This window comes from Siniperca chuatsi, linkage group LG21, assembly GCF_020085105.1.
Source record: "Siniperca chuatsi isolate FFG_IHB_CAS linkage group LG21, ASM2008510v1, whole genome shotgun sequence".
Lineage (NCBI taxonomy): Eukaryota > Metazoa > Chordata > Actinopteri > Centrarchiformes > Sinipercidae > Siniperca > Siniperca chuatsi.
This window is the reverse complement of record NC_058062.1, coordinates 675,001-702,643: the sequence shown is the minus strand read 5'-3', so window position 1 is coordinate 702,643 and position 27,643 is coordinate 675,001. Positions and strand designations below refer to the sequence as shown.

The 27,643-nt window shown below is 49.8% G+C and overlaps 1 protein-coding gene and 1 pseudogene across 2 annotated transcripts in view; both read left to right on the top strand.

Annotated features, from left to right (window-relative positions):
* Positions 1 to 410: 410 nt before the first annotated feature.
* LOC122869495 lies at positions 411 to 17,335 on the top strand (annotated as a pseudogene).
* Positions 17,336 to 22,739: 5,404 nt separating this feature from the next.
* utp18 (UTP18 small subunit processome component) overlaps positions 22,740 to 27,643 on the top strand; it is an 8,808-nt gene continuing 3,904 nt past the window's right edge. The window contains exons 1-7 of one of the 2 annotated variants that reach the window (XM_044181222.1): positions 22,740 to 23,161; positions 23,851 to 23,999; positions 25,126 to 25,221; positions 26,089 to 26,159; positions 26,252 to 26,352; positions 26,764 to 26,889; positions 26,976 to 27,150. In XM_044181222.1, coding sequence (XP_044037157.1) covers positions 22,943 to 23,161; positions 23,851 to 23,999; positions 25,126 to 25,221; positions 26,089 to 26,159; positions 26,252 to 26,352; positions 26,764 to 26,889; positions 26,976 to 27,150 — 937 coding nt within the window. In that variant the 5' untranslated portion in view covers positions 22,740 to 22,942. The remainder of the gene's footprint in view (positions 23,162 to 23,850; positions 24,000 to 25,125; positions 25,222 to 26,088; positions 26,160 to 26,251; positions 26,353 to 26,763; positions 26,890 to 26,975; positions 27,151 to 27,643) is intronic. The other variant, XM_044181223.1, reaches the window with a different exon arrangement.

Below are 27,643 nucleotides of genomic sequence, written 5' to 3'. Positions count from 1 at the left end.
CGTCAGTGCACACAGAGATAGAAGCACTAAGCAAATCAAATATAATACAGGTCAGATAAATTAAGTACAAAGTGGATATAAAGTATAAAGCTAAAATCTAAAATAAGTATAAGTAAGTACAAAAGTGGATTTACCGGTTGATGATGATAATACGGTATAATAATACAATGTAATAATATAAGTAGTAAGTTATAGTGCATGAACTGTCAAGTTAAGTGCAGCTTATTAAGATTATAATGAGACAGAGGATGTTGCACAGCAGTATTAACACAGAATATTGCACAATTATTCAAGTATTGCAGAGATGTTAATGATCAATGTCCAGTTTAGTGACTTTGGGTCATACAGACTGACACTTAGAGGGAGGAGATAAAGAGTCTGATGGCCACAAACACTGGACACTGTCCAAGATGGCGTGTAGTATATACAATGTCACTAATTATGTAATAAATAATAGTAAAAGCGGAGGTGCATGTACTGTCGAGAGTAATTGAGGTATATCCGTAACAATAAATAAGAAAAATTAACAAGGAAAAACTAATATTGCACTTGAGTAGTAAACAGAATATTGCACAATTATTATTAATTATGGCGGAGATGTAATGCTCAATGACCAGTTTAGTGACCTAGGGTCAAACAGACCAATCCTTAGAGGGAGGAGTTAAAGAGTTTGATGGCCACAGGCAGGAATGACTTCCTGTGGCGCTCTGTGGTGCTCTTTGGTGGGATGAGTCTTCTGCTGAAGGCGCTCCTTTGTTTGACCAGCACGTCATGGAGCGGGTGGGAGACGCTGTCCAAGATGGCGTGTAGTTTGGCCAGCATCCTCCTCTCTGACACCACCGCCAGAGAGTCCAGCTCCACCCCCACAATGTCACCGGCCTTACGGATCAGTTTGTTGAGTCTGTTGGCGTCCGCTGCCCTCAACCTGCTGCCCTCAGCCTGCTGCCCTCAGCCCGCTACCCTCAGCCTGCTGCCCCAGCATGCAACAGCATACAGGACAGCACCGGCCACCACAGACTCATAAAACATCCTCAGCATCGTCCGGCAGATGTTGAAGGACCTCAGCCTCCTCAGGAAACAGAGGCGGCTCTGGCCCTTCCTGTAAACAGCCTCAGTGTTCTTGGTCCAGTCCAGTTTATTGTCCATGTGGACTCCCAGGTACTTGTAGTCCTCTACAATGTCCACACTGACATTGTAGAGGACTACAGCGACCCTGGATGGAAACCGGGGTCGCTGGTGCCTTGGCCCTCCGTAGATCCACAACCAGCTCCTTAGACTTAGTCGCATTGAGCTGCAGATGGTTCTGCTCGCACCATGAGACAAAGTTCCCCACCACAGCCCTGTACAATATACAATAATAATAATTATTACTGATGGTGATATTGTGGCAGTATAATGTCCATTTTCCTTCAAAAATACGACAAAATATTTTTAAATAAACTATAAATTTACATTTGTAAAAGTGACACAATAATAATCACATTCAACATGAATAATTATATAATCATATGCGTACAAACCAACATTTTTAAAGGAGAGGAATAATTGCAAAACCAAGTTCTTATTTGATCTTTCTTCCCTTTAGTGCAGCTGATAACAGTGTTTACACATGAAGAGTTCACAAAATCTGATTTTTTGTTATAAATGAAACTCCCCAACAGTTTATACGAGTTCAGCTGAATCGATTAATCGATTAGTGGACTGACAGAAAATTGATCAGCAGCTGTATTGATCCCTTCCTGGCTGCAGCTCCTCAGATGTGCAGATCTGCTGCTTTTCCTCTGAACGACTGTAATAACTGTGATGTTTGTTAATAACGTCGAGCTTCGGACTGTCGGTCGGACACGACGACATCAACAACAAACCGATCGATCGATGGATGGACGAAAGAATCGGCAGATGGATCCAGAATGAAAAGCATCATCAGCTGCAGTCCGATACAAACCGGTTCAACATGAGCTCCAGCTCCACCAGCTGCAGCAGCAACATCCTGCTTTACATTAATGCACGAGGAATAATAACCTGATGATAGAATATATAACAGCACAGCAGCCACAGGGACGCTGCACTGCTTTAATGCTTTAAGGGCTTTTTCCTGATCACACTCTCACACTTTCACTGCAGCAGAGGGTTTCACAGAGTGTGTGTTAGTGCTTTTACTGCAGTAACGGACCTGAGTGCTTCACATATTAAGTGTTGTGACGTGCAGCCTGCAGCACCTTGCCTCGCGGCCAGGTCACGTGCTCCTGTGTGTTGACTGTAGAGAAATTAAAAAAAAAAAAAAAAAAATCTCAGCAGCGATCTGCAGCGGGGAAGCTAACGGCTAACCGCGGAGCTAACTGTGCTGTGAGGAAACGTACGGCAGCAGGTTCAACACCGGCAGAGACACGGAAACACCGAGCAGGCAGATTCAAGTATGAGTTAACCCGCAGAGAGCCGCTAACGTTCACAGGTAGGATTTACTTCACCTGTGTGGATGCGTCGGTGATGCTGCACAGACCTCCCGCTAATGCTAACACACGGCTAACTGGCTGAGCAGCCGGTGAGCTAACTCCGCACACCGGTAACTAACAGTTTTAACGGTCGTGTGGAGCTAACAGGCCGGGTTGTATCTGCGTGTCTGCCCGGACAGATGCCGATCATCACACTAAACAGCTGGAGAGGAGCTTAGCGGAGAAGCTAAAGTGTTAGCTTAGCAGGCTGCAGAGGTCCGGAGTCAGGCCGGTGCTGATGATGCTAGCTAGGAGCTAATGCAGCTACGATGCTGAGAAGCAGCCATGAAATCTCTTCTCTTCTGTTTTAACAAGCGGAATAAATGTTTGAATTTGGGTGTTAAACGGTCTTTAGAGTCCACTTGTGACACTAGTCCAGGTTTGACAAGTCTAAGTGTTGTGGATTTTGATGTAGACCAGGTCTGATGTGGTCTGGAAAGAGAAAGGGCAGTGAAGTCGTAATTTATTCTTTTATATATATATATATATATATATATATATATATATATATATATATATATATATATATAATAATAAAGGTTTCACAAATCTGAATCTGGGATTCAAACAGTTTTAGGGACACCGTGTTAATATAATCCAGGTCTGACAAGTCTGAAGTGTTGTGGCTTTTGAGCCAGATCTGGTCTGGTCTGATCTGGTCTGGATGGTGAAAAAGCCGGTTTGGGGGAGTAAGTAGAGAGAAACAGACCTGAGATCAGCTCTGCGGAGCTGTGGAGGACCAGCTGCCTGTTTGATCCCGGCGCCGAGGACCCGTACCTGCCGGCGCCGAGGACCCTTACCTGCCGGCGCCGAGGACCCTTACCTCCCGGCGCAGAGGACCCGTACCTCCCGGCGCAGAGGACCCGTACCTCCCGGCGCAGAGGACTTTACCTGCCGGCGCAGAGGACCAGTACCTCCCGGCGCAGAGGACCCGTACCTGCCGGCGCCGAGGACCCGTACCTGCCGGCGCCGAGGACCCTTACCTGCCGGCGCAGAGGACTTTACCTGCCGGCGCAGAGGACCCGTACCTGCCGGCGCAGAGGACCAGTACCTCCCGGCGCAGAGGACCCGTACCTGCCGGCGCCGAGGACCCGTACCTGCCGGCGCCGAGGACCCTTACCTGCCGGCGCCGAGGACCCTTACCTGCCGGCGCCGAGGACCCGTACCTGCCGGCGCAGAGGACCCGTACCTGCCGGCGCCGAGGACCCTTACCTCCCGGCGCAGAGGACCCGTACCTCCCGGCGCAGTTAGCTTAGCATAGTCAGATAGTTCCTCTCATTATAAACTGTTTGAATGCTACTAACTCAGACAGATTTCTGCGTGTCTGCAGACAGAAACAAACTAATACATTTACAGATTTCTCTTTGAGCCTCTGAAGCTGTGACGTTTGGAAGTTACGCTAGCTCCTGATGCTACAGTGACTTCCTGTTTACATAGCTGACTGCTCCTGATTGGACGGCGCTACAGATGTTTCCTAGCAACAGATTTACTGAAGTTTTACTGGTGCAACCTGGTTTAGTGAATCACTGAAACTGGTTCGTGGTTCCTGAGAACTGAAGGACTTTCTGGGCGTTAACGAGCTGTGTTTGTGTGTTTCAGGTGTGTGTGTAACAGCAGCAGGATGCCCACCCCCCCCTCCTCCCCCACCACCAGGGGGACCCCCTCCTCCCCCCACCTTCAGCCAGGTAACTAGACACACACAGTCGTCATCATCATCATCTTCCTCTTCTCTCCCATCGTCCCTCCTCCCCCGTCGTTCTTCAGTTCAGAGTCCCGTCCAGACCTCTCAGGTGGTCTGGGATCAGGTCCGCTACCTGTCCCCAGAGTCCCGTCCAGACCTCTCAGGTGGTCTGGGATCAGGTCCGCTACCTGTCCCCAGAGTCCCGTCCAGACCTCTCTCAGGTGGTCTGGGATCAGGTCTGCTACCTGTCCCCAGAGTCCCGTCCAGACCGCTCTCAGATGGTCTGGGATCAGGTCTGCTACCTGTCCCCAGAGTCCCGTCCAGACCTCTCAGGTGGTCTGGGATCAGGTCCGCTTCCTGTCCCCAGAGTCCCGTCCAGACCTCTCAGGTGGTCTGGGATCAGGTCCGCTTCCTGTCCCCAGAGTCCCGTCCAGACTCTCTCAGGTGGTCTGGGATCAGGTCCGCTTCCTGTCCCCAGAGTCCCGTCCAGACCTCTCAGGTGGTCTGGGATCAGGTCCGCTTCCTGTCCCCAGAGTCCCGTCCAGACCTCTCTCAGGTGGTCTGGGATCAGGTCCGCTTCCTGTCCCCAGAGTCCCGTCCAGACCTCTCTCAGGTGGTCTGGGATCAGGTCCGCTTCCTGTCCCCAGAGTCCCGTCCAGACCTCTCTCAGGTGGTCTGGGATCAGGTCCGCTTCCTGTCCCCAGAGTCCCGTCCAGACCTCTCTCAGGTGGTCTCAGGTGGTCGATCACCTGTTTCCGTGAGACACGACCTCGTTCCTCGCTGTGAGGTTTATGTCACACGACGGTGAAATGAGTGACGTCACCTTGAGCTTCGGGAACTTGGGATGGAAGTTTTCACTTTTATTGGTCAAAGAATCAATCGATGAATCGACAGAAAAGAGTCGACTGGTTAATCGATGAAGGAAACGGTCGTTAGTTGCGGCCCTAGTTTTTCCCGCCTCTTCTGTCGATGCTAACGTGACGACACTTCGTCGTTCGCGCTCCCCTCAGGATGAACTGTAATAACTTTATTGATCCTCTGACTTTCCATCTAGCGCGACCGTCGGGTCGACGTGATATTTAACTCGTGTGCTCGTTTCTGCCTTTCCGTGCGTGTTGACCTGAATCCACAGGTGTGTGCGGTTACGTTTCTTCCACCTGCCAGAAATGAAACAGGTGACATTTCATTAGCATGCGCTGAGCGAGTGCACGCTGCAGCAGTTAAAGCCCCGCCATCTTTCCTGCGAGAACACACCGGTTTGGATTGAATGTGTAGTAGACTGATGGTGTAATTTCCTCCCCCCCCCCCAGGCCAACACCACCCCTCCCAAGCTGAGCAGAGAGGAGGCTAAAGGTCGCGGCGCTCTGCTGACGGACATCTGTAAGGGCACCAGGCTGAAGAAGGTGGCGGTGGTGAACGACCGCAGCGCCCCGCTGCTCGACAGTAAGAGCCAAACACCAAAGAGCCAAACACCTCCCACAGATCACCCATACATTCGCTTATACCAGTACCTACACCAGCAACAGAGCCAGCCTAAACAGCAGGGGGCGCCGTCTGAGGAGCAGCAGAGGACAGCCGGAGATAAGAGCTCCGCCCTGTCGCTAGACAGTAAGACAACAAACCTTGTGTGATGTCAGAGGACGATGCAGGAGGCAGTTTCAGCCAGCCGCCACGTTTCCTGTCCACAGGGGTCAAATCAGGTCTTCTAAAGCTCCAGACTAAATCAAAGACACTGATTATTATTATTATTAATATTAATATCCAGATTTTAAAATAACTCAACGTTACACAAACGACGAGATGAACTGAAAACCTCAGAAGACTTGATAGCTCACTTTTAGTCCAGCTGCCGCAGAAACATGTTTTTCCCCTCGTCGATTAAACCGCTCGTTCACCTGTGAGATACCTGAAGCAGTTTGTGCTTTACGCTGCTGACGACGAAGAAAACCTCCCAGCATTCCCACTCCGTTGTTAGTTCATCGACATCACCGCGGTTTAAAAAATGGCCATGACATCAATCAGTGGCGTAGATATTATAAAGTCTATTAAACCGTACAGACAGCAGCATTCAGTACGAAGAGCTCATTAACCAAACTACATTCAGTGTTTTCTTTTTTGTAGTTTGACAAACTGAGAAATACAGTTTGCCAAGTCACTGTTACTAACGCACTTCATATCACTTTTGTTTTTGTTAAGCTCCATTCAGACTGGATTGACATCACGGGGGTGAAATATTGATTAGAAATATTTATTGTAAGTTTTCTTCGGTATCAAATCAGTCTGAAAGGACCTTTAGTTTTGACTTTAGCTCCTCTAACTACACGAAACTACGTCCAGTCTGTGAGCTGCAGGTATCTGGAGCCGGTCCAGACCGCAGGTATCTGGAGCCGGTCCAGATCGCAGGTATCTGGAGCCGGTCCAGACCACAGGTATCTGGAGCCGGTCCAGATCACAGGTATCTGGAGCCGGTCCAGATCAGATCACACACACGGTCACACGGATGATATTTATCTGCCACGTCGGGACAGATGCTGAATTCTGTTTGTTCCTGTTTGATTTTGTTCCACGTTTTTCTGATGTTGCTGTTGTTTGTGTCGTGACTTCTTCTCTGACAGTAATGATTTAACTCGTCTCTGCTTTGACTTTTCTTTCCTTTTTTAACTGATTTATTTTTAATTTTATTTGAATTGGAGCTGATATATGAAATATTTCAGTAAAGGCTCTCACACACAGCACCACAGGGTTCCTGTAATTCGACAGGTTAAAATCACGTCATCACACCTGTCTGTTGAGGTGAGGGACAGGTGGAGCGGCTGGTTAGAACAGATCCTGCAGCGTCCTGCAGAGCGCCTGTTGAACTCATGATGCTTGCTGCTGTTTCACTTGAATGTCACAGAGTTTCAGTCCACGTGGAGATCAACGCTCACCGGTTGACACGGTGTACGTTGGTGTGAACGTAAAAACACACTTTCAGGGGAATTGCATGTTGGAGCTATTTCTTGTTCAACAGAGGACATTATTAAAAAGACCAGAAAGAATCCCAAAGGCGCGTCCTCAGTGGTGACTGATGTTCGATACCAGCTGAAGACGCTGCACAGAGGTCCTGGGCGGATGGATACACTGTCGTTCAACGAGAAATAGTTCCACAAACTGTTTGTGTTTGCATCAAACCAGCTCGTCGCAGTATCAGTCAGAGGAGCCCGGATGTCAGTCCTCCACGGTGGCGTTACGCTGTGTTCAGACCACCGCCGACTAACGGCCGAGCGTGGCCAGCTGCTCGCCGCTGTTAAACCGTTGCTCAGCGCTCGTTGACGTAGTTACGTCTTCCATTTTTAGGCGGAACAGATCAGGACTTGTGGGGGGCCGGAAAAGGTGAAACAGAAACGTATGATTGGTTGACGCTTCACCGCGTCATTGGAGCGCTGGGAAACGTTGAGGCTCGGCTTTGATTTGTAGCGCGTCACGCTGTGATAGGTGTCGGGTGCTTTGTCGCCGGTAGTCTGAACACAGCGTTACAGAGCTGAGCATGCAGCAGAATGTGTTAGCACGCTAGCTTGTTTGCTAGGTCATTAGCATCAAAATGCTTTGAGTTGTCATTTATAAAGGCACTCGCAGCAGCTGCGACACCTAGCTGTAACGTGGCTGTGCTAAGCTAGCTGATGAGCAGATTTAACGCTACTCAGCTCACCGGCTTCCTGTCAACATAAAGCTTCCTGTTTACCTGCAGTGGAGGACTGTAACACCTGAGTGGGTGGCAGACATCTTTGATCGTTTTACACGAGTCGATGTAGCTACACAGCAGCTGCCCAGCACTGAAGCATCTGACTGATAATTCAGATTTATTCCAACTCAGGTCTCATTTGGGTCGCGTTGTCCCGTAATAATAATAATAATAATAACTGTACTCACCGAGTTAACGTCTGAGATCTGTGAGCACAGTGACGTCATCAGAGCAGTCAGGTGATCAGACAGGTAGGAAACAAACCACCAGGTTATCCAGAGTCCGTGTAGCGTTAGCTATCCAGAGTCCGTGTAGCGTTAGCTATCCAGAGTCCGTGTAGCCTTAGCTATCCAGAGTCCGTGTAGCCTTAGCTATCCAGAGTCCGTGTAGCCTTAGCTATCCAGAGTCCGTGTAGCGTTAGCTATCCAGAGTCCGTGTAGCCTTAGCTATCCAGAGTCCGTGTAGCCTTAGCTATCCAGAGTCCGTGTAGCGTTAGCTATCCAGAGTCCGTGTAGCGTTAGCTATCCAGAGTCCGTGTAGCCTTAGCTATCCAGAGTCCGTGTAGCCTTAGCTATCCAGAGTCCGTGTAGCGTTAGCTATCCAGAGTCCGTGTAGCCTTAGCTATCCAGAGTCCGTGTAGCGTTAGCTACCGTCATCTGTCCACTCTGCTGCACAAACACGCATTCTTCCAGTTTCTCTGCCTCTCTCTCTGTACTCTGTAGTGACGCTGTCATGTGTGAAGCATGAAAACAGTTACATTGTACTATTTTACCTAAATGGTAAAAATAATAACTGTAAAAAGTAAAAATTGCATTTGATGAATGGACTCCGGTGGACGGTCGTGTGTGTGCAGCAGTTTCTGCAGTAACTGCACTTGTAGCAGCAACATATCAAATCAACAGCAGCTTCTTTAAACAGGTCTGCCCACAATGAGCAGCTGCCATGATTAACGTTAATAATCACCACGAGTCAAAGTGCTGCAGTCGCTGCTGTCGCGAGTTTCCAACGGACATAATTTTAACTGTTTTAACATAAGTCGGATGAGAATAAGACCCATGTTGGAATAAACCAGAGTTGTCGGTTAAAGGCTCCCACACAGGTGTTTCAGTCGGTTGATCAGACCTCTGCTCAGGTGTAAGGTGGGTGGAGCTATGCTGGGATTAACATGATGTCACCAAACTCTGTGTACTAATGAGAATGATAGCGATGGCAGTTGTCCCGCCCCAGCAGGTACAACAAACCACCAGAAGCAGTTTATACAGAGACCTGAGACGAGCTCTGATCAGGCATGTTAAGTTAAAAACACCTGTGAGGGGGGACTACAGGTGTGCAGGGGCTTTAAATTCATTTTCTTTTTGACAGACTGTTCAGACACAAGGTGAAGTGGATCTTAGAGCCGATTACTCTCTGGTCAGTCTCCGTTGTCTTACAGGAAGGTACTTTATCACAGTACCGGCGAGGCCACGAAGAGGGGCCTCCGCTGACATGTCTAAACATCAAAAATCCAGTCACAACCAGTTTCCAACAGCGACACCCGAACAGCTGGAGACGCGGCGAGGGCTGAGACGCGGCGAGGGCTGAGACGCGGCGAGGGCTGAGACGCCCCGAGGGCTGAGACGCGGCGAGATCTGAGACGCCCCGAGGGCTGAGACGCCCCGAGGTCTGAGACGCCCCGAGGGCTGAGACGCCCCGAGGGCTGAGACGGCCCGAGGTCTTCATCTGTACGACGGGACAGTCTGAACCTCCTCTCACCTCAAAGGTCGCACTGCCCCTTTTGAGTTATTCAACAGTGATTCTGCAGTTTTACAATTTACATTTCAGTCATTTTCTGCCACGCGAAGATGCAGATCCAGCGCGGTGGATCCCAAAGCCTCATGAACAGGAGAGAGACAGGAAACGGGAAGAGTTCAGAGGTCCGTCACAGTCTGAACTCGACGCCAACACGCAGCCACAGGAGCGCGCCTGTTGCTAGCTAGCTCGCAGCTTACATCTAACGTTACATAACGTGCATAAACACAAATTCGCGCAAATGACACAAGGTGAAAATTCGCTTTGTCTTCTGTCTGAACGCGTCAGAAGAAAATGTCTTTAAGATGAATTTGGATTGTTGTGTTTCTGTGACCTCACAGCCCTGTGATGTCGTAGATTATAATTTTAACGTGTTTGTTTGTCACTCATGTTGTGCTGTCGATGATGTCATCGGAGCTGCGTGGGAGCGTAAACACTTCATTCAATTTTACCGTTACACTTCATCCCACTTCATCCCACTTCATCTCACTTCATCTCACCTCAGTGTCTGACATAGTTACCTGATCTCACCTGCATCCCTCCTCGCCGTCACACATGTAACCATACAGTCGGTGATGTCATCGTAGTGTCTGTGTAGTGACATCATGCCCTCAGGAGGCGGCGCCCTCATTCACCTGTCCAATGGTTGTGGTTCTCAGAGCCCAAAGGAGGCGGAGCATCAACAGGGGGAGCCAATGGCAGCGCAGCAGGAAGCCCGTCAGGTTCTGTTCCACCAATTGGAGGACTGTTCACGGGCGGACTTCCTAAACTGAGACCAGTCGGAGGTGATGTTTTAAGCTTATTCTGTTATTTTTTAGTTTTATATTATTTATTTATATTTCAAAACTGTTCTATATTTTATTTATATTTTCATTCAATTTTAATTATTCCGATTATTTTTACTTCTACAGTATTTGTATTTTTATTATTTTTGACTTATTTTGGTTTGATTACTCTTTATTTATTAATATATTTTTTATTTATACTATATAGTTTTATTTTTTAGTATTTTAAATTATTTCCTGTACTAATATTTAAAATGTTCTTTTTATAATTCTTAAGAATATGTATACTTAAATTTTTGTATTTTTATTATTTGTAGATTACTTTAATTTATTTTTTTAATAGAATTGATTTAGTTATATTTTTTGTTATTATTGTTGGATTATTTTCTTATCTTTATATGTTTTTATTACTATATTTTTATTTAAATCTTTTATATTTAACGGTTTTGTTACATTGCGCTGATTTTGAGGTAATTTAATGTGTTTGGCTGTTGCCTCCATGTTTCTTGCAGACGGCTCCTCTGGACGTTCTCCCTCCACTCGAGCCGCAGCGCCCCGCCCCCCCAGCCATCGCCATGACGACACAGAAAGCCCCTCCCCTCAGGCGTTGTCGCCGATGGAGACGCCTCGCTCCCAGCGTCCGTCCCTGCCCAACCTGTCCTCCTCTCACCCCCCCTCCTCCCCCTCGTCTGCAGCTTCCTCCCCCTCCGCCAGCATGAAGCACTCCTCCTCCGCCCCCCCTCCCCCTCCTCCTCTCTGTCGCCGTGGTAACGCCCCCTCCCCTCCCTCTTCCTCCTCTTCTTATAACAGAGAGAAGCCCCTCCCCGACCCCTAACAACACCCCGCCCCTCCCCTCCAAACCTCCCCCGTCTCCTGGCAACAGCAGACGCCCTCCCACATCAGGAGGAAACCCCGCCTCCTCCTCCTCTCTGGCCCCGCCTCCTCCACCTTACCGCATCACTAACGGTCCGACAGGTGGCAGCGGCGAGGCGGCGCCCGAGCTGCCGCAGCGTCAAAACTCCCTCAGCAACAAGAGGACCGCCCCCTCGCCGGGAGGCCACACCCCCACCAGAGGCCATGCCCCTCCTCCTCCCCCCGCCTCCCCCACCCCCTCCCAACAGGGCGCCAACAGGCCGCCGCCCCCTGTCAGAGAGACGCCAGGTAGAGGAGCAGGTGAGACAACACACGTCATCAGCCTGTCTCACACTCAGCCTGTGATGTCATCAGCCTGTCTCACGCACAGCCTGTGTGATGTCATCAGCCTGTCTCACACTCAGCCTGTGATGTCATCAGCCTGTCTCACGCACAGCCTGTGTGATGTCATCAGCCTGTCTCACACTCAGCCTGTGATGTCATCAGCCTGTCTCACGCACAGCCTGTGATGTCACCAGCCTGTCTCACACTCAGCCTGTGATGTCATCAGCCTGTGTCTCACTTGTGTGATGTCTCAGCCTGTCAGCCTGTGATGTCATCAGCCTGTCTCACGCACAGCCTGTGTGATGTCATCAGCCTGTCTCACACTCAGCCTGTGATGTCATCAGCCTGTCTCACGCACAGCCTGTGATGTCACCAGCCTGTCTCACACTCAGCCTGTGATGTCATCAGCCTGTCTCACGCACAGCCTGTGTGATGTCATCAGCCTGTCTCACGCACAGCCTGTGATGTCATCAGCCTGTCTCACGCACAGCCTGTGTGATGTCATCAGCCTGTCTCACGCACAGCCTGTGTGATGTCATCAGCCTGTCTCACACAGCCTGTGATGTCATCAGCCTGTCTCACGCACAGCCTGTGATGTCACCAGCCTGTCTCACACTCAGCCTGTGATGTCATCAGCCTGTCTCACACTCAGCCTGTGATGTCATCAGCCTGTGCCGCTGTTTACCAGCAGACTCTTGTATTATTCTTGTTTAATATTATTTTGCTATTTTTACTGTTTTATTTAAGTTTTATTTATGTTAAGTCTCATTAAATAATTTTTTTAATCAATATTATTATTATTATTGTTGTTGTTTCTGTTATTTCATTTTTTTGTAATTGTTATAATTTTATTACTTTGTTTTAAATTATTTTAGATTTCTATTATCTGTTTTTAAAATATTTTATTTTATTTCATTATATAATTTTTTACAAATATTACCATTAATTACTTTTTTCTGCAATTTTTTTATTATTAATTTTATCAGTTTAACAAGAAGTCTTTTGTTTTGGTTTGAAAGTTTACTTTTCAAAAACTTGTGCTTCACATTGTTACGCCGATCATTTACAAACACATTTCACCTGTATCGATCTCAGTTATCGATCTCTGTTATTGATCACAGTTATCGATCTCTGTTATCGATCTCTGTTATTGAACTCTGTTATTGATCACAGTTATCGATCAGTTATCGATCTCTGTTATCGATCTCTGTTATCGATCAGTTATCGATCTCTGTTATTGATCACGGTTATCGATCAGTTATCGATCTCTGTTATTGATCACAGTTATCGATCTCTGTTATCGATCTCTGTTATTGAACTCTGTTATTGATCACAGTTATCGATCAGTTATCGATCTCTGTTATCGATCTCTGTTATCGATCAGTTATCGATCTCTGTTATTGATCACGGTTATCGATCTCCCTCCTCAGCGCCTCCTGTTCCGGTCCAGTCGTCGTCCTTGAGGGCAGGTGGCAGAGAAGCCCCACCCCCCCCTCCTTACAGGACACATGGTAGCCCCTCCCTCTCCTCTGACCCCCCTGCCAGAGGCAAACCTCCTCCCCGCCCACCCGCACCCCGCTGCTCCTCCCCCGCCCCCCCCTCCTCTCCGCAACGGACACTCCTCCTCCTCCTCCTCCTCCATCCCTCGTTCTTTTGTCGGTGAGTCTGTTTGTCTCGTCTTTCCTGCGTCTGTCCGTCCACAACAGAACAGGGTTTATCGTAGCTCCCCACAGTCCCGAGTCTCTGAACCAGTAAAACCACTGGATCCACTTTGGTGTCTTTACACATGTCCTGAGTTTCCACCACGTCATCAGACCTGTGAATATTACAGCTCCGTCTTCCTGTCGGTTGTAATCAGAGCTGCAGCGATTCTTCTCAGTTAATCTGCTCATTATTTTCTAGATTCATTGTTTAAAACGTCAGAAAGTAGTTTCCTGTCACGTGAAGAAAAGCTGTCGGTCCTCACAATCCAGCAGCTGGAACTAATGGTTGATATTTGGCCTGAATTCGATTATCAAACTAGCTTCTCTTCATTTTTCTGTTGATGTCGATGTAATGAACGGACATGAAGGAAACACGCATCAGCACATGTTGCCTAAGTATCGACAGTTCTGCCCGATATGACGTTTTTTAAACTTGACAAACTTTACAAGAGATGTCTTTGCTCCAATATTAATACCACTGATGGCTCCTGGAAGGCTTTTAATGTGAAACATCTGCAGGAAGTGCGGCGTGTCGCTGACAGAAGCTTAACAGCGAAGTGCTGAGAAATGACGGAGTGAATCTGAGATCCGCAAACCTCAGCTGGTGGTTTTTGTTTAAAGAGTAACTGAAAACTGATGTGTCTGTGTATTTAGTGGTTGTTGTCAGGTGGACCCCCCCCACTTGGAAAGTCTCGTGCTGATTGGCTGTAGGTCTGTCCAACTGCACCCCCTCCCGGCGCCGCCCACGCTGATACTTTTTCATGTTCTAGAGGCATTTTTTTAATTTCCAGCCCAAAAAATACCAAAACTTTGGGTTTTAGTTGCTCTTTAAAAAATGATCATTGATCGAAATAGTTGCAGATTCATTTACTTAATAAGTCCAAACAACTTGTAATCTGTTGGATAGAATATTAATAGTTTTTTAAATCGATTACATGATACTGAGGAATTGTGCTTTTAATGATTTAAGCTGTCGCAGTTCATCCCTTCGCTCCGTCCTCTCACCTTCGACTTCTCCTGAATTCGTCTTCCTCCTCGGAGTTTGTTGGAAAACCAGTGAATTCAGTTGTTTATCAAACAGAAGGTAGTTTTGTACAAGAAACTGTAAAATGAAGGAGTGAAGAAGAGAGAAAAGACATGACTTATCGTCTCTTTTGCAGATGATTTTGAGTCCAAGTATTCGTTTCATCCTCTGGACGACTTCCCTCCTCCCGACGAGTACCGGCACTTCGCCAAGATCTACCCCAGCAGGGCCAACAGAGGTACTGTGTGTTTCTGCTTTACTGCATGGCGGGGCTCTGCCTTTGTGACGGGTGGTGTGAGTTGTTATGAGGCCCCGGTTGCCTCCAGCTTCACCTCATTAAACTCCTCCACCTCTGTTTGACCACATTTACCTGCTCAGGTACGCCTCTAACAGGCGCCGTTCTACAGTTTTATGTTCGTTGTGAATGGGAGCTGCTGCTGCAGACAGGCGCCCAGCGACTCCACGGGGGGAAACTTATATGTTTATTTATTTATGTTCCTCTTTGGTGGCAACAACCAGCAGAAACAGATTTAACCTCCTGCCTGGTTTTGTACAGAAGATAATCCCTTTAGATTGATGTAACATTGTGCCGTTTCCTCTGCTGACACCGACACAACTTCATGTTTTTAAGATCTAAGAATAAAAAGTTCTCTGTATTGTGATGAGCGTTGTAGCCTGAGCGGGGCGCGGCTGCGCCTGCGGCTGCTGCTGCGGCGGCACCTACTGCTGCGGCACCTGCTGCTGCTGCGGCACCTGCTGCTGCGGCTGCGCCTGCTGCTGCTGAGGTGGCGCCTGCTGCTGCTGCTGCGGCTGCGCCTGCTGCTGCTGCTGCGCCTGCTGCTGCTGCGGCTGCGCCTGCTGCTGCTGCTGCGCCTGCTGCTGCTGCGGTGGCGCCTGCTGCTGCTGCTGCGGCACCTACTGCTGCGGCACCTGCTGCTGCTGAGGTGGCGCCTGCTGCTGCGGCTGCGCCTGCTGCTGCGGCTGCGCCTGCTGCTGCTGCGGTGGCACCTGCTGCTGCTGCTGCTGCGCCTGCTGCTGCTGCTGCTGCTGCTGCTGCTGCTGCTGCGCCTGCTGCTGCGGCTGCGCCTGCTGCTGCGGCACCTGCTGCTGCTGAGGTGGCGCCTGCTGCTGCGGCTGCGCCTGCTGCTGCGGCTGCGCCTGCTGCTGCTGAGGTGGCGCCTGCTGCTGCGGTGGCGCCTGCTGCTGCGGCGCTGCTGCTGCTGTGGCGCCTGCTGCTGCTGCGCCTGCTGCTGAGGTTTCATGAGCTGTTTGTTTGTTTGTTGCAGTGATGAGAGGAGCTCCTCCACTTCCTCCTGTCGGGCGCTGAACCATGACAACTACATCACAGCTGGACCACACACACTCACACAAACACACACGCACGCAGACACACATTCACACACACACAGACACCCTCCATCCTGTTTGATGACATCCAGCATCGTCATCCTCGACGCCTCCATCACCGCCTCATCTACGCTCATAGCTGATTGGCTGAGGAGAGGTCTGATCACGTGACTGCCGGAGCAGATGAAGAGGAGCCGCCCGCTCTGTAAACTTTGACCTCGACTTATTTTAGCTTCTCTGAACAGAACGACCCTTTAGTTTTTTTTTGCACTTGCACTTTTTGTTTGCAAGACCAGCGAGCAGCAGACAGGTGAAGAAGAACAGTGTGTGGAGCTGAAAGCTGCTGCAGGGGCTCTGGACAGACCTGGATGATGTTGAACATTAATAGTTTGGCTTCTTTGGAAATACGCTGACGGAGTTTCTTGCAGAGACGATATCGAGCTCGTGTTCCCGGCTGATCGCCGCAGAGCGTTTCTCCTTTTGCTTCTTGAATCAGACTTTGACCTGAAGATTAACTCGTGTTTGTGCAACAGAATATATTTTTCATTTTCAACAAAACTCTTCGTACGTTTTTATTTGCGTAACATCTGGAAAAGAAAATCAGAACTGTCTCCGATGTGAAAGCAAAGAAGGAACATTTGCTTATCCGTTTTGTTACCGTGGAAACGTTCACTAAAATCAGTCTAAGACTTTATTAACGTTTCTTAAAACAAACACTTCAGTTATTGTTTGATCGACTGTCACGTTTCTCACAGAAGCAACCCTTTCCATGGCTTCGACTCTGCGTGTGATCATCTGATGTTTAAATTCAGCGATTTCTGAATGAACGTTGGTTAGGAGGGTCTGAGTCACGAGCAACAAATAAACAGAGGGACAGACAGACGTGTCATAGAAACACAAGAGTACAGATTAAACAAACGTGTTTAGCCAGGCTAGCTGTTTCCAGTCTTTATGCTAAGCTAAGCTAAGCTAACCAGCTCCAGCTCTTTAAAGGCCCCCTGTGGAGTTTCTGACCCTGCGAGTGTGTGCATGTTTTGTTTGTATTGTGCACGAGGATGCTGAAATGTGCAAATTAGCACCAGCAAAGGCAGAGAAGAAGAAGAAGAAGACTGGAAACAGCTAAACATGGACGTAAATAATTCTGGATTATTGCAGATGTTTGTTGAGGAAAAACATCCAGCACGTTTGTTAGAGAGCGAAGATTCACCGCGAGAAACAGAAACTTTGTTTACACGAAAACTTCACAGAGCAGCTTCGAGAGACAGACACGAGCCCAGACGTCCGTCTCATCCGGACGAGCTCGTCTCCGCCCGCTGCTGCCAGAATGCGAGCTGATTGGCTGATGGAGGTGAACAGCTGATGGATCCGATCCTTCAGCCGCTGCCGTTAAAGCACCGCAGAAGAAGAAGAGGACGCGGCGAGACGACGTCACTAAAAGCTCAGACGATGGAAACGTGACGTTTCATGTGTTCACGTGAGGAAGGCTCCAGCCTCCTCTTCCTCCACACAGCTGATGCTCTCAGCTCTTCATGACGTCAGCAGTTACTCGCTCCGGCTGCTTCCTGTTTCCAACAGCGCCCACGCCTCGGACAGGAAGCTCTCAGATGTTCCCCAGATGTCAGCAGTTTCTCACTAACGTTTCCTCAGTTTTCTGAGCAAAATGTGATAAAAACAGTCGAAACAAACTCCGAAACAAAGAGAATAAATGGATTTAGCAAAATGTCGAAGTGTTCCTGACGCTGAGCTCGGTGACTGGAGCATCATCTCCTTCAGCAGGCCGGACCTGGACCTGGACCTGGACCTGGACCTGGAAGGGGTCCGGAAAACTGGCCTGAAACCAGTTCCTGCTTCTCTCTCTTCTCTGCTCTGAAACGGACTCAGGTGTGGAAACACCTGGAAACGCTGGGCTCACCTGCGGCAGCGGCAGCAGCCACACCTGTCCCGGGGCGTCGGCGACGGGACGGCCCGACCCGGTTCAGAGGACTCTTTAAGTGCCAAGATGGACAAAACAAACTCCCCTGACTCCTCCCCCTGCCGCCGGCCGGGCAGCGGGTCGTACCATGTCGGTGTGATGGGGGGGTGAAGGGACGGACAATCAGACAAACAGGAAGTCTTCCTCCTGCAGCAAGGACTCTTCTGTCCTCCTCCTCCTCCTCTACTCCTCCTTCGTCTCCTCCTTCCTCCTGTCCTTCCTCCTCCTCGTCCTCCTCCTCCTTCCTCCTCCTCCTCCTCCTCCTGCTCCTCCTTCGTCTCCTCCTTCCTCCTGTCCTTCCTCCTCCTCTACTCTTCCTCTCCCTTCTTCCTCTACTCCTCCTCCTTCCTCCTCTTCCTCCTTCCTCCTCCTCTACTCCTCCTCCTCTACTCCTCCCCCTCCTCCTCCTCCTCCTCCTCCTCCTCCTCCTCTCCTCCTCCTCCTCCTCCTCCTCCTCCTCTCCCCCCTCCCTCCTCCTCCTCTACTCCTCCTCCTCTACTCCTCCCCTCCCTCCTCCTCCTCCTCCTCCTCCTCCTTCCTCCTCCTCTACTCCTCCCCCCTCCTCCTCCTCCTCCTCCTCCCTCCTTCCTCCTCCTCTACTCCTCCTCCTCTACTCCTCTACTCCTCCCCTCCTCCTCCTCCTCTTCCTCCTTCGTCTCCTCCTTCCTCCCTCCCCCTCCTCCTCCTCCCTCCTTCCTCCTCCTCTACTCCTCCTCCTCTACTCCTCCCCCTCCTCCTCCTCCTCCTCCTCCCTCCTTCCTCCTCCTCTACTCCTCCTCCTTCCTCCTCCTCCTCCTCCTTCGTCTCCTCCTTCCTCCTCCTCCCTCCCCCTCCTCTCCTCCTTCCTCCTCCTCTACTCCTCCTTCGTCTCCTCCTTCCTCCCTCCTCTACTCCTCTACTCCTCTCTCCTCCCCTCCTCCTCCTCCTCCTCTTCCTCCTTCGTCTCCTCCTTCCTCCCTCCCCCTCCTCTCCTCCCTCCTTCCTCCTCCTCTACTCCTCCCCTCCTCCTCCTCCTCCTCCCTCCTCCTCCTCCTCCTCCTCTCCTCCTCCTCCTCCTCTCCTCCTCCTCCTCCTCCTCCTCCTCCTCCTCCCTCCTTCCTCCTCCTCTACTCCTCCTCCTTCCCTCCTCCTCCTCCTCCTTCGTCTCTCCTCCTTCCTCCTCCTCCCCCCTCCCCTCTCCTCTCCTCCTTCCTCCTCCTCTACTCCTCCTTCGTCTCCTCCTTCCTCCCTCCTCTACTCCTCCTCCTCCTCCTCCTCCTCCTCCTTCGTCTCCTCTAACTACAAACTGAACTCGTTGCATGTCGCTGTTAAATAATTACCCATAATCCAAAGTGTTTTGCGCTTCAGAATTTTATGAGAATAAAATCAGAAAATTATGAATAAACTATTTAATTTTCTAGGTAAAAAGTCACGAAAGGAAAAGAAATAAAAAGAGAGAAATCACAATGTTCCGATGTAAAATCAGAATATGTAACGATTCTTTAATATTCAGATTGTGTCGGCCGTCACGTTCGGACTTTCTTCTCGTGGCGTCGAGACTTCGGTCCTCTAACGTCGCACAGTCGGGTCAAAACTCACTTTTACAAGAACAGAAATGTTACGATGAAGACTTGAAGTCTTCTTGGAATAAAACGTTTTATTGAAATAAAAAGACTTCATCGGCATCGTTTGGTTTTTTGCGTAAAATTACGGTTTAATCTCACAATTTTATGATTTTCACCCTGAAAATCACGACTTCTTTTTCTGATTTAATGACTTTGTGCGTGAAACTGGTCCTTTAATCTCCTCATGTTCTTCTCATTTCTCCAGCTTTATTCCGTGATGTTGACTAATATTGTCTTAATAACTCTGAAGACGACGAAGTGAATCCGAAGGTTTGTTTACGTTTTCTCTCTCAGTGCCACATGATGACATCACTTCCTGTTGTTGTTGTTCTTCTTCTGCGTTTGAATTCCTGTCTTTCATTTTGCGATTGGAGCTGCGGCTTTAAAGCTGCAGCTTCTGGTTTCGATCATGTGACCGAGAACTTTTCTGTTTTCATGTTTCATTGATGATAAAACTTTCAGCTGAGTTTGAAGATTTGCGACTCGTCGATGTTATTAAGTGATTATTGAACGATCTGATCGGCTCTTTGTGTCACAGTTAAAGCTGCTTCACCTCTGCTGCCAAAATAGAAACTGCAGCTTCACCCATCCTTTCTGGCCGCGCAGTCGTTCGTTCGTTCGTTTGTTTTAAATAAAGTTTTCTTCCTGAAGTAAACGGTGAGAAAGTTCAGATCCGCGAGGAAAACAGCTGAAACCACGAAATGAATTCCAAACTGTAGAAATTAAAAAACCGTTTTTAAACAGTTGTTTGTGGCAAAGAGTTTAATAGACTGCTGATGTGTTGTAGTTTGATCACGTTATGACAGAAAACTACAGTCCGCGTTACTAAGCGTTGGCTCCTCATTAGCTGGCGGTAAACGCGGCGTGACGGCGAGACCGGTCCGAGCTGCACGCGTGCAGTAGAGGTGGCGTGCGTCTTTAACTTGCCTTACGAACTGTTGCTGTAAACGCTGTTGATCATAAACTGTAAGACGCTTCTAAACGAACACAAACATGTTATTAAAGATGACAAAGTGACTTATTTCCTGTTGTACCTGTAGTGGCGACCGTAGCTTTAGGTTCAGACTGGGACTGATGGTTTGCTCTGATCCAGTTTAACAGCATGCTCTCTTACTGGTCTCTGTATTTCCACTGCAGCCGTCTCAAATAAACTCTCCATCACTTCTCTGCCTCCTCTCGTCGCCTCTTACTATACCTGTACCTGCAGCTCCACCTGTACCTGCAGCTCCACCTGTACCTGCAGCTGCACCTGTACCTGCAGCTGTACCTGTACCTGCAGCTACACCTGTACCTGCAGCTACACCTGCAGCTGCACCTGTACCTGCAGCTGCACCTGTACCTGCAGCTGTACCTGTACCTGCAGCTGCACCTGTACCTGCAGCTGTACCTGTACCTGCAGCTGCACCTGTACCTGCAGCTGCACCTGCAGCTGCACCTGTACCTGCAGCTGCACCTGTACCTGCAGCTGCACCTGCAGCTGCAGCTGTACCTGTACCTGCAGCTGCACCTGTACCTGCAGCTGCACCTGTACCTGCAGCTGCACCTGTACCTGCAGCTGTACCTGTACCTGTACCTGCAGCTCCACCTGTACCTGCAGCTGCACCTGTACCTGCAGCTGTACCTGTACCTGTACCTGCAGCTACACCTGTACCTGCAGCTGCACCTGTACCTGCAGCTGTACCTGTACCTGCAGCTACACCTGTACCTGCAGCTGTACCTGTACCTGCAGCTGTACCTGCACCTGTACCTGCAGCTCCACCTGTACCTGCAGCTGCACCTGTACCTGCAGCTCCACCTGTACCTGCAGCTGCACCTGTACCTGCAGCTGCAGCTGTACCTGCAGCTGCACCTGTACCTGCAGCTCCACCTGTACCTGCAGCTGCACCTGTACCTGCAGCTGCACCTGTACCTGCAGCTGTACCTGTACCTGTACCTGCAGCTGCACCTGTACCTGTACCTGCAGCTGTACCTGTACCTGTACCTGTACCTGCAGCTACACCTGTACCTGCAGCTGCACCTGTACCTGTACCTGCAGCTGCACCTGTACCTGTACCTGCAGCTGTACCTGTACCTGTACCTGCAGCTGTACCTGTACCTGTACCTGCAGCTGCACCTGTACCTGCACCTGCACCTGTACCTGCACCTGCACCTGTACCTGCAGCTGCACCTGTAGCTGTACCTGCAGCTACACCTGCACCTACAGCTACACCTGTACCTGCAGCTGTACCTGTACCTGCAGCTGTACCTGTACCTGTACCTGCAGCTGCACCTGTACCTGTACCTGCAGCTGCACCTGTACCTGTACCTGCAGCTGTACCTGTACCTGCAGCTGCACCTGTACCTGCAGCTGCACCTGTACCTGTACCTGCAGCTGCACCTGTACCTGTACCTGCAGCTACACCTGTACCTGCAGCTACACCTGTACCTGCAGCTGCACCTGTACCTGCACCTGCACCTGTAGCTGCACCTGCAGCTGCACCTGTACCTGTACCTGCAGCTGCACCTGCAGCTACACCTGTACCTGTACCTGCACCTGCACCTGTACCTGCAGCTGCACCTGTACCTGTACCTGCAGCTGTACCTGTACCTGTACCTGCAGCTACACCTGTACCTGTACCTGCACCTGTAGCTGTACCTGCAGCTGTACCTGCAGCTACACCTGTACCTGTACCTGCACCTGTAGCTGTACCTGCAGCTGTACCTGCAGCTACACCTGTACCTGTACCTGCACCTGCAGCTGCACCTGCAGCTGCAGCACAGAGCAGCACCATTGTTTCTTTACACGAGTCAGTTTTACACACAGACGACAGAGACCGATTCAGTAATAATGAAAGTAAGAATAATTACCAATAAATCCAACAGTAAAATGTTTTTAAAGTAGTATTTTATATTCTTTTTATTAGTATTTTGTACTGTAATCGTGTCATAAAGAGTTTCAGGTTTTACAATCCAAAAACAATAACCCAGACATTCTAATTATTAATGATATCTATTGATCCTTAATTACACCATTAGTTTCACTGATGCCTCGTTAGTGAACAGCTGATTCGTGAGGGCCACATTATTAATCATTTTAGTTCCAGCTGTGAGACGTCCCGTCACTGAGTGAACTCGTGTAGATTTTTGTGTTTTATAACTTTTATCATCTGTTTCTCACGTGTCTCTTTAAAAGCTCAAATCACACGAAGTTTTACATAAATCAAAAGGAGCCATGTTAATAAAGCTTTTACTGATTTTACAAATAAATAAATAAATCCATCTGTGAATTGATTCAATTATTAGGTATTTCATTAATGAGATCAGTTCATTAAATATTTAAATAACTTACAACTTAATGTCTAAATCGATGAATAAACAGGTCAGATGAAAGATGTTTGTTTGGATGATGAGCGCGCTGCATTCCTGCCAGTGGACGCTGGGGGGCAGGCTCGTCTTTTCTCGGGGTCAGAGGTCACCTTTCCGGAAGCACACGAAGAAAACACTGCTCTCCACATGTGCAAGCATCAGCTGCTCAGTGTGGAAGCAAAACCTACAGATTAACTGTATTTCACGTGTCTGTACGCTGAGGGTTTAAATCTGTAGAATTCTGCTAGGAGTTTGGTTTGGTTTGGTTAACGTTTAAAAAAACATGGAGGACATGAACGTTATCAAGCTGCCGGCGACGGAGGAAAGAGGACCGGCCAAGAAGAGGACTCGACCCCCGAAGTTTGACCCCGAGGAGGAGGAACAAAAACGGCAGAAAAACGTGAAGAGGCTGGCTGTGCTGGGAGAGAAGGACACCTCGGTGAAGCTGCTGGAGGACCTGGTGTTCGGAGCGGAGGACGAGCTGGTTGAGAGACTCGTGGAGGTAACTTCTCACCAGACCCCGTTCAAAAATTGGCTAATTTAATGTTCTATTACTCGTGGGTAAAAGTACCTGTGTCTTAGAGCAAAATGTAAAAACTTGTAATCATTTTTAGATATTTCTGGTAAAGCCGGCTCACTACTTATCACTGAGATTAAAAACAACCCCAACTGGTTCTCTTTAGGCTGTTCGCTGCCAGAGTCCATTCAAACATCTGCTAATTTTCTCTTGTTTAAGAAAAACTTCAGCTTTAGGCTCTTAGCTACCAAACGTTATTCAAAAATCTGCTAATTTCTGCTCATGGGCAACATTTGACTCAAACTCAAATGAGACTGACTGACTGTGACAATAAGGTGAAACAGGCTGGTATTTTACTGCCATTTTGGACTCAGAGAACAGGTGAAAAGGTTTTCAGGGTTGTTATTTGAATTAAATAAGAGTTAAACAATGAGCTAGTAGTTATGAATCATACACAATCTAATGTGTTGTTATACCAGAACGGTGTAATCACAACAACAAGCAAAGGAATGTAAAATTGTAACTTTTTTGAATGGAGTTTGGCATTTTGTCAGAAAACTGAGTTTCGTTAGTGCGCCTCATAAATACGTCCTCCTTAATTGTTACCTCAGTTTTCTGTTAGACGTAACTCAGGAGTGCTACATCTTCCTCTGACATCACTTCCTGTCGTTGAGCAGGAGGATGAGGAGCAGACCGGAACCCTGCTGGGGGAGGACGAAGACGACGAGTCCGGTGAATCGGAGGCCGAGGACGAGGCTCGTCTGCAGCTCCAGCCAACCAGAGAAGCCGCCTGGGTGGACGAGGATGACGAGCTGGAGGAAGAGTAGGTGTTGGTGTTTGTGGGCCGAGCGCTCGGCGGGGTTACAGCCTCCGTGTTGAGTCGGCGTTAAAGCTGCACCGTGGCGGCAGAACCGGCGCTGTAACGCGTCGCCACGAGCAGCAGCGTCCACGTCAGTGCTTTGGTTTGTTGTTGCCGTAGATACCGTGCAGATCCGGCAGGATCTGAGCGACGTGGCGTCGACCGTGAGACGACTTTCAGCTGAGACGTGGTGACGTGTTTGTTGCTCAGGTGTCTTCACGTGTTCGCGTCGCACCGTGAACTGAAGCACCTGGGCCTGAACTGCGGAGCAGGATTTGGGGTCCGCAGGTAACTCCAGGTGTGACCCAGGTCCAGTCCCACGACGGCGGCTCACTTCTTGCCGGGCTACATCGCCACGGTAACTCGCTGAACACCTGACCTGCTCCGGAGCAGGTCATGTCGGCCGTAACGGATCGACGCGTATAAAAGCACCGCCTATATTGGCCTCCGACCAATCAGTTCTCCTGGAAAGCCGATCCTGCGGCGCTCGGTGCGCCGAATAAAAAGGAAATAAGAGTCTCCGAGGGCGAGAGAGTTCCTCTGTTCCCCGAGTCCGCCTCCCGGCGCTCGGCGGCGGCTACAGGGATCCTGACCAAACCCTCTGACGCGAACCGCGAACCTTCACACCGACTTAGAGTTGGTGGTTTAGGTTTGAATTCAGCCGCTGTCTTTCCATTTTATCTTCGGTGTTTTATTTATGGTTTTTAATCGTTCGTAGTTTCAGTTTTCTTCCCTTTGCCGACATTTTATTGTTGTTTTGTGTTTTCAGCAGCTGGCTTTGATAAGTGCTAAATAAACTTTATTATTATAATAAATGTAATCAGTCAGATCTCGGGCGCTGATTATAAGACGATTGATTAACGCGTTCACTCGGTCGGGATGTTTTGCCGTCCGTCCTGCAGCTTTCAGCCGGATCGTGTTGAACTTCTTCGCTCTTCGTTTGTAAGCGACGGCGCTCTGCTGCCGGCTGACTGGTCCACGTTTGCGATCGGTCACGTGCTGCAGACCCCGCCCCTTTTTATGTGGCAGGAAACCCGCGGCGACGGGCCGAGCCGGACTGGGCTGTGATCCGGGTGCGTCTGTGTTTCAGGGTGGACATGAAGCATCGTTACCGTAGAGACCTGATCAGAGGAGAGGCGGAGTCCAGCATGTCCAAACAGAAAGTACAGCAGAGGATGAGAGAGCAGTGAGTACACACACACCTGCACACACACCTGCACACACACCTGAACACACACACACACCTGCACGCGCACACACACCTGAACACACACACACACCTGCACGCACACACACACCTGCGCACACGCACACACACACACACACACACACACACACACCTGCACGCACACACACACCTGCACACACACCTGAACACACACACACCTGAACACACACCTGAACACACACACACCTGAACACACACACACACCTGCACACACACCTGAACACACACACACCTGAACACACACACACACCTGCACACACACCTGAACACACACACACACCTGAACGCACACACACACACCTGAACACACACACACACACCTGAACACACACACACACCACACACACACACACACCTGCACGCACACACACACACCTGCACACACACACACACACACACCTGCCTGCACACACACACACACACACACCTGCACACACCTGAACACACACACACACCTGCACACACACCTGAAACACACACACACACACCTGCACGCACACACACACACACACACACACACACACACACACACACCTGCACACACACACACACACACACACACACACACACACACACACACCTGCACACACACACCTGAACACACACACACACCTGAACACACACACACACCTGCACGCACACACACACACACACACACACACACACACCTGCACACACACACACACACACACACACACACCTGCACGCGCACACACACCTGCACACACACCTGAACACACACACACACCTGAACACACACACACACCTGCACACACACACACACACACACACACACACTTACCTGTTGAACCTGGTGTGTTTCAGGTTTCAGAAGTCGATGGGAGGAGCGCCGTCGTGGGCGGAGAGCAACGTGAAGAAGAAGAAGAAGAAGAAAGGTAGAACGTTTTAATAAAACTGATTTCTGTCTTTGTGCAGAAAATAAATGAATCGTTGGGAAAAAAAGAAATGTGTGTTTGTGTTCCTGAAGCTGATGAAGAGGATGAAGACGAAGAGGAGGAGGATGACCTGCTGAGGAGGACGGGAAACTTCGTGGCGTCTTCGGACGGTCTGCCCAGCGGCGTCCTGAGGGTCAGAGATCAGTTTCTTCGCTGGTGTCGTGTTTCAGCAGCTCATTTAGATTCAGTTTCAGGAAACAGGAAGTCGCATCATCACTTCCTGCTCGTACAAGGATCATTTAGATTCTTTCATCTTCATCATTCATGTTCCCGTCAGCCTCAGCTGCACTCTGTTTACTGCTAATGTTAGCATGCTAACACGCTAAACTAAGATGGCGAACATGACACACTACCTGCGCTGATGTTAGCATTTAGCTAAGTGTCTTAGCATCGACTGTCGGGTTTATTATTCATTTCCTGTTTTAGATCATTTTTAATCCAGATTTCTATTTATGTTTCTTGCCCCGGTCACGTGATCCCGCCCGCCGTACTGAACTCTTCCTGTTGATGAACATTTGTTGACATTTTGTCTCTCCTGTCTCAGATGAAGAAATGTCTTCACGCCAACAGCGCCCGTCCATCAGCCGACAGACTGACCACCGTGCAGTTCCACCCCTCCGCTCAGGTCGTCATGACGGCCGGCCTCGACCAATCAGTCTCCCTCTTCCAGGTACAGCAGCCGGTCGGCTCTCTCCGACGCCAGACAGCAAAGGACTTAACGTGAGGTGGTGATCACGTCTGTGTTTCCTCCTGCAGGTGGACGGGAAGACGAACCCGAAGATCCAGAGCATCCTGCTGGAGCGGTTCCCCGTCCACAGAGCTCAGTTCAGCCGGGACGGAGAGACGGTGATCGCCACCAGCCTGAAGAACAAGATGTTCTACCTGTACGACATGATGGAGGGCCGAGTCACACCTGTTCACACTGTCCGAGGTGAGGCAGGGGTCAGGGGTCACTGTCCGGGGTGAGGCAGGGGTCAGGGGTCACTGTCCGGGGTGAGGCAGGGGTCAGGGGTCACTGTCCGGGGTGAGGCAGGGGTCAGAGGTCACTGTCCGGGGTGAGGCAGGGGTCAGAGGTCACTGTCCGGGGTGAGGCAGGGGTCAGAGGTCACTGTCAGGGGTGAGGCAGGGGTCAGGGGTCACTGTCAGGGGTGAGGCAGGGGTCAGGGGTCACTGTCCGGGGTGAGGCAGGGGTCAGGGGTCACTGTCCGGGGTGAGGCAGGGGTCAGGGGTCACTGTCCGGGGTGAGGCAGGGGTCAGGGGTCACTGTCGGGGGTGAGGCAGGGGTCAGGGGTCACTGTCCGGGGGTGAGGCAGGGGTCAGGGTCACTGTCCGGGGTGAGGCAGGGGTCAGGGGTCACTGTCCGGGGTGAGGCAGGGGTCAGGGGTCACTGTCCGGGGTGAGGCAGGGGTCAGGGGTCACTGTCC